At 37.7% G+C, this 7,309-nt stretch overlaps 1 protein-coding gene across 1 annotated transcript in view; it reads right to left on the minus strand.

The window, feature by feature from the left end:
• faxdc2 (fatty acid hydroxylase domain containing 2) overlaps nt 1-7,105 on the minus strand; it is an 18,152-nt gene extending 11,047 nt beyond the window's left edge. The window contains exons 1-5 of the mRNA XM_046041003.1: nt 6,988-7,105; nt 5,162-5,202; nt 2,771-2,868; nt 1,111-1,214; nt 555-676 (exon numbers count right to left, since the gene is read on the minus strand). Of these exons, the coding sequence (XP_045896959.1) occupies nt 555-676; nt 1,111-1,214; nt 2,771-2,868; nt 5,162-5,202; nt 6,988-7,012 (390 nt within the window). The 5' untranslated portion in view covers nt 7,013-7,105. The remainder of the gene's footprint in view (nt 1-554; nt 677-1,110; nt 1,215-2,770; nt 2,869-5,161; nt 5,203-6,987) is intronic.
• Between the last annotated feature and the right edge of the window lie 204 nt (nt 7,106-7,309).

Genomic DNA, 7,309 nt, shown 5'->3' on the forward strand with positions numbered 1-7,309 from the left:
CTGACCTGATTTCCTCAGGCAGGCTGTTCCAGAGCCTCGGGGCCCTGACTGCAAACGCTCTGTCCCCTTTAGTTTTCAGTCGAGACTCTGGAACAGACAACACACCTCTGCCCGAGGATCTCAAGGTACGTGCTGGTGCGTATGGGACTAAAAGGTCAGAAATATAACAAGGCGAGAGGCCATGAAGAGCTTTAAAAGTGATCAATAGAATTTTAAAGTCAATTCTAAAACATACTGGGAGCCAGTGTAATGAAGCTAAAATAGGAGTAATGTGGTCATATTTCTTTGTTCTGGTTAAAAGCCTGGCAGCTGAGTTCTGGACAGTCTGGAGTCGATCAATAGATTTTTGGGTTAAACAGGTGAAAAGGCTGTTGCAATAATCCAGGCGTGATGAGATGAAGGCGTGTAAAATGGTCTCGGTGTCCTTAAAAGTTAACATAGATCGAACTAGTGGTAGTGGTGCTATTAATAACATTAATCATTTGCAGATACTAACTTCGGGGATAAGAAAGAAATAACTGAAACTTAAAATCTGTAACAGATTTAACATATACCGGGTTATTCTTGTCCACCTGGATGCGGTAGCGCGTGATGAAGGAGGGTTTACCAGTGGTGTCCACCACAAGCAGCAGACCATTCGACACCCAGAACGCCAGAGTGGGGAACAACATTGTCCCTGTTGAGAAAAGGCACAGTCAGAGAGGGACAACATGACATCCATCCAATCCAGAGGAATACCTTCCACTGTGTAAAATAGCTGGCCAGTCCATGAGAACATCATGATGGCTGCATCATAAGAGAGAGTAAGTTGACACCAGAGATGACGACTTGATATGCAGAACAACTGTTCTCAAAGCGACAGAGATACGCCATTTCCTCTGTGGCTGGTACAAAAGAAAGTACTCTGACAACAAAGCCCTGTTTGTGTCTCAGAGGAGGTGAAATCATGTGCGTAATCTTCTTTGAAACTACAAAATATTTGGTTAGAGAGCTGTATAGGTCCATGAAGCCACCTGTGTTTCACAACAATACGAACTGTGTATTGATACAAAGCAGGTCAAAACAGCTTTTTGGACAAGATACAAAACTAACCAGTTGTTATTTCCTTACCAAAGAAGAACAAAGCAGTTTCGTGGCCCTCAAATGTCAAGTACAGCTCGGTCCACCATTTCTGCCAGAAATCTCCTGAAGCTCCCCAGAATCTCTGAAGATGCCTGGAGGAAGAATCAAGTTCACAAGACTATTTTCTTACCTTATTAAATCTGACTATTATTCTTCAAAACATTTTGCCACCCACATTTAAACATTCACTGGTACACCAGTGGTAGAAAGTACAATCACTCAGGTACTGTCCTTAAGTAAAACTTTGAGGTCCTTCACTTAAGGATCTCCAATTTATTGTACTTTATACTTCTGCTCCACTACATTTCAGGTGGAAATATTGTACTTTTTACTGCACTACATTTACTGAACTGCTATAGTTACTTCGCTTTCAAAACATATGACTAACTTATTAAACATGATGCTTTGTTATAGATTAAAGGCCCCACAGACCCTCATATGTGTTTTCACTTATGTTGCTATTAAGACAAACTCAGGTTGGAGTTGTGTGAAGCTCTGCTGGGATTTATGTGAGGTCATGATGTACAGAAACCTGGTTGCACACATATCTTGTTGATAACTTGTGTATACAAATTATTGTCTTGTCTGCATAAGTAAAAAAATATAGTTCTATAATTTAACACTTTGAAAGGGGCCGTTTTTTGCCTTATAAGTACTTTTACTTAGGATACTTTAAGTACTTTTAACTGGTAATTATTTTTCCAATGCAGGACTTTTACTTTACAAAGTATTTTTACACTGTGGTAGTGTTACTTTAAAGGAACTGAGTATGCAAAGTGTAGTACCAAAATGTCTGACTCAACCCAAAACAGACCTGTGGAAAATAACCTACCCGAACCAGACGTGGATAAATAAGTTCATGGCACAACAACAACATGATGGCTGCATCATAAACGTGAGTAAGTTGACACCAGAGGTCATGACTTGATATGCAGAACTGAACAACTGTTCTCAATGCTACACAAACATGGTATTTTCCTGTGTGGCTGGTACTAAATAAAGTCTTTCCCTCTGTTTGTGTCTCAGGAGGTGAAATCATGTGTGTAATCTAATTTAAAACTACATTAGAAAATATGAATAAATTCAATATAATTTTGAAAAAGAAGACCTGATCCTAACAGGACCCGGAGCGCACCATCCGAATATTCCCAAGGATAATTAGACCTGATCCAAAATGCAGTTCACCTGTACAGATCCTAACAGAGACAGAACAATTTCCACCTTGCGCACCAAAAATAAAACATTCTGTAACTAACTGCACAAGACAAAGCATAACAATTTCAATCAAATGTAAGAATATAATTCATTTATTTTCATGAATTTTTTTACACGGGCTACTAATTTCCAAAATTATTTTCTCCTGTGGTGATTATGATGTACCACATGATCAAAGACGATACAGAGTACGTGCAGATCCTTACCATACACTTAGTATGGTATTTCACATACTAGTAGAACTGATATCTGTGGCTGTAAAACAAGACAATACCTGACCCGTTCAGTTTAGTCCTTCTCTGCAATGTCCTGATTAATGTTTGCTTCCTTGCCTTGCCTTGCCGTGCTTGTCATTTTTTACTGCACTGCATGTAATGACCTACGACACTGCCAACTCCTCAGGTTCACTGATAATTTGTAAGAAAAATCCTACCATGTCAGCGAGTTGCCGAATGCAGCCAAGAATAAGATTCCAGATCCAATGACAACTGCAGCTTTCTTCACGGAGTCCCACAGTCCTCCAGGGCCCTCCTGGGTGGAAAAAAAAGCAACAACTGTGCATGAACCTCTCTGTTACTCTGATGATGCTGTGCAATCTCATGATGTTGAGTTACACCAGCATTTCCCACAGAAACGTCCAGAAAAGTAGAGTAAATGTCTCTAAAACAGCAGTTACTGAAACCAGTCAGTGTCATTCCAAGAGGATGACAGCACTGTGGCTTCTTCGGACAGCTGTAGGTGGCACGTTGAGCTACACAAACAAAGAACACTTGTGTTTTTTCATAGGTGAGGCCTTTCGCCACATTGGACGGCATAGAGATTATACACCATGATGGAGAAAGTGAGATTGAAGAGCTAAAATACATCAGGCTGCACGAGACAAGTAACGTGTCTCTGAATCCCTCGTGTGTATCTAAAGCATATCATTGTTGGAGGAACACAGTGAAAATAAGACATTAGGCTTTCCTGTTTCTCTGTCTCAATCAAAATCATCATCATCATCAAAACAGAGTCACATCACGTGTTTACGTCCATTATAACCTAAATAATACACTTGTTTAAAGATAAATATAGATGTAGGGAGCCATGTACAGAAATGAGGAGGTTTAAACAGTAGAGCGATAATAAAAATGCAAATATACTTATGTGCAAGAAGTGCTATTTATCTGTATACATCTATATCAAAAGCAATTCAAAGCATCAAAGCAATTAAAAGGTTCAATCTGACATTTAAGGTTTGAATGCTGACAAGACAGTAAATGAATCTCAGATTAATGTTTTCAATGTACTCCTTTTTGACATGAAATGTGTCGAAAAGAAAGTGAATGCATTTATTCAGTGTGAACTGAACAGATTTAAAAGGTTTTGTGTCGCTTGCAATGTTGATAATAGATTAATTTAAGCTTCTTCTACAGCTGCAGATGATCCAGATGCAAGTATTTCTTTTAACTGGAACACTAAAGCCCAGTGCATTTAATAAAAGCAAAATCTGAGAGAGCCACACTGAGAGAGCCACACTGAGAGAGAACTGGATGAGTTCACTCAGCGGGAATTAAGTCCAGGGATTGATGTCAGATTCGCCAGACCTTCTAAAATGCCAGATTTTACCCCTTCTGCCCCTTGGCTCAGCCATGGCAACAGTGGGAAAAATGTTACGCAAATGTCGTGCTGGTCTCAGTCCTCAGCTGTCTGTTCTTTTTCTTCTTCCTTTATTTTTAATTTTTTTTTTAGAGCCACAAGCAACATGCACACAATTATACAATCACATCTCACAGATACACTGATGCATCCTTGTACATCTATCCCTATTTACTACATTTATTACCTACAATCTAATCTCCCGAAAGGAAACACAAACACAGTGTAAACATTTCCCATTATACTGCACTCTCTCCTATGTCATAAAAACAATTACAGAACACTCCTTAACATTTCTTATGATATTACATAATCCCTTTTTTCCCTCCATCCTTTCTCTGTTCACCTGCAGAGCACCATAAATTTGCGTAATGCAACTTGTCAGGTCAAGCCTGTCCAACAACAAGGAAAACAGGACATATCTGACAGAGCCAACAGTCAGAATACTCAGATTAAAACTCTCTTGGTTGAGTCAGCGAAGAGAGACATCATCTAACTAACAAGGATGAAAGACCAGTGCTGGTACTACGTCCTCTTTTGTAGACCAATACTAAAGTCTGATTGATATATAATATATCAGCAGTTTTTGTTTTAATTTGAATGATGGTCATTAAGTTATTATTAATGGAAAACATATGGCCATGCAGACAAACCACATAAAGACACACTCATTCAAATGTGATATATTTTTAGAGCTAAATCTGAGTTTCTATAGTGTTTTTTGGTAAAATCATAATACCAGCAGTGTTGACTGACTCAGATTCAGAGAATAACATGGTACCAATGAGGTACAAAGGAATGAGGTACAAATCCTCATCCCTTGCTCATTTAAGCATCAGGTGGCAAGTTTCAATATATTTTATATTATATATATATTTTAACTATTGATGGTCAGGGAGGATCTTCAATGATATCATCAGTTGACAAAACAGATAAACACCAACTTTGTTCTTACTATTTAGAACCTTTTCAAAGTTAAACAAACAAACCCTTCACCCAAAGAGAAAGGACGAGTTACAGACAGGCGAGGAACTAAAACGACAAAATCTATCTAAAAAGGTAGTGCCTGTGTTGGCTGTGACTCATCGTATTGTGTTGCTGTGGACCTGCCTGCTTTTGATCATCTTCCTGTGCTATTCAATGATGGTAACAGCAGTGTTCAGTTGTGAAGTTGTTATGTTATTACCTGTCTGCTGCTGCTCCCTGCTGTGGCAACTCCCCTTGTGTCTGTAAACATATAATAAACAACAATAATAAATGCACAGTTCACAACAGTTCATTTACATGTTCCAGTCAGAATTACATCCACATCATCTATTGTTACTGTTTAAAAATAAAGCTGAATTTCAGCCAAGCATTAAAACAAAATTAAAAATAGTCTAAAATTATACTAAGATGGAAGATTTTGGAAGCAAAGGATATCTGCACTGTCCCAAAATGACTGAAGATTAAAGATTAAATATTTTGCTGTATAAGGAAGGTGGCCGAATCTTAGCTGGCTTGCAAAACAATAGTGTTTATTTTCCTTATGTGATAAAGATCAAGTTTCTATTTTTCCAGATAAAGAAAATACTTACTTAGAGTGTGACAAAACTCAAACTCAAGTTCTAACACACTTCAAATGTCTTCAATAGGCCATTTTTTCATTAATAATAAAACTATATGGTCTCATATACTGTATCTCCACTGATTAAGGCTATTTTACCTCAAAAATGTGACTTAATTAAACAGTATAAACATCTCTGGCTGCATTTTTCCATGGAACAATAATCATCTGAGTGCTGTGTAGCCTCGTGCAAAATCTACAGACAGAGGATTATACATAATCCTGTTATACTGAATCCTTCTTACAGTGAGCAATTTTTCAGTCAAATTCTTGGGAATAACAACCTGCTCCACATCCACTCTCTCTTTGTAGCTCAGCAAGAAATAGAAAGCTTGGGGAAAGAAAAGAACAAAAACCGTGTTGAGATTTTGTAAAAAAGGCTACAAGTGTAACACCCAAATTATATTACAGTCAAAAATGTATTTTGTTTTTGTCACTTAGATGTTTGACCTTCATAATAAGATTGGTGTATGTGCAGAATTAGACACTAAAGGTTGTTTTCACATTCATCTACTGAAGGGAAAAGGTTTCTCAGCGCTCATCTTAAATCTCAGTTTAAGACATGTAAGTAGAAGATGATTTTGAAGCCAACAGTGGTTTCATCATGCAACTTAGAACAAGTTCACATACACTGGGAATGGACTATGAGAAATCTTGTGTCAAGTAGTTACATTTTAGGGATTTTTAAACTAGTAAATGTAAGTTTTTTGTGACCAAAAAAAAAAAAAAGCATACACAAGGTTATTTTTATATGTCTTAAAACACTAAAACACACCTGGATTGGATCTTTAAGTGAAACATCTTTAAAGTTGCTGCTTAAACATCATTATTTAGTTAATTAACTGATTAACATAAATTATAGAGGTTGTAATGACACTACGCACGCATGATCACTATGCTACATTTTCTGACACGCAAAGAATATAGTGATTGTTTTCATATACCCTGCTTTCATAAGAACAATACATTTATTCTTGGCGGCTGATCAGACTAAAAAACTAAGCTAAGAGATTTGGTTTTGATAACCTGACATAGTCACTTATGTAATTTAATAAACTAAAGTATTTTTCATTTAAAAACATTTATTGAAAACATAAACAAACATATAGTCAAAATAATAATAATAACTGCAATAATTGTATGCAGCCGAGTTAATGCCACATATACAGGAATATTACAGGAATATGATAGAGAACGATCGTGTAGTGACAGAAAACAAAGCGTGAGCAGTTTTTGTTTTTGCAGATTATGAACTATGCTACCTTCACTGAACACATCAACTGCCCACATTTAGGCAACACAGCTTAGTTTTTGCTTTTTCGTGCAGCCAGCTGTAAACAAGCGTTAAACATGATAAAACCCGACTCCATCGACGTGTTTACGTTAAAAAAAAACCACGGACTTACCGCTGACTCCTGCCTCCGCCGTCATGTCTCTCCACGGTTTCTCTCCTTTGAACGGTCCTGCGGGGTTTTATACACTCAAATGAACAGTGTGTTTACAGCGTGAACGACTTCTGATTGGCTGATTCTTGGTCAGCTGAACAAGCCGCATCCGGAAGTAGCAGCGCTTCTAACGCGAGGATGTGGTTTTTTTTGTGTGTTAATCATTGTTTTCTTCACCAGATTTTCGCCTACTCTACCTCTGATTGGCTAGTAGACCGCATGAATCCAGGTGCAGGTTGAAATTCAGGATGGATGGTCACTACATGACATGTTGATTGGAAAG

This window comes from Micropterus dolomieu, linkage group LG23 (assembly GCF_021292245.1).
Source record: "Micropterus dolomieu isolate WLL.071019.BEF.003 ecotype Adirondacks linkage group LG23, ASM2129224v1, whole genome shotgun sequence".
Taxonomy (NCBI): Eukaryota; Metazoa; Chordata; class Actinopteri; order Centrarchiformes; family Centrarchidae; genus Micropterus; species Micropterus dolomieu.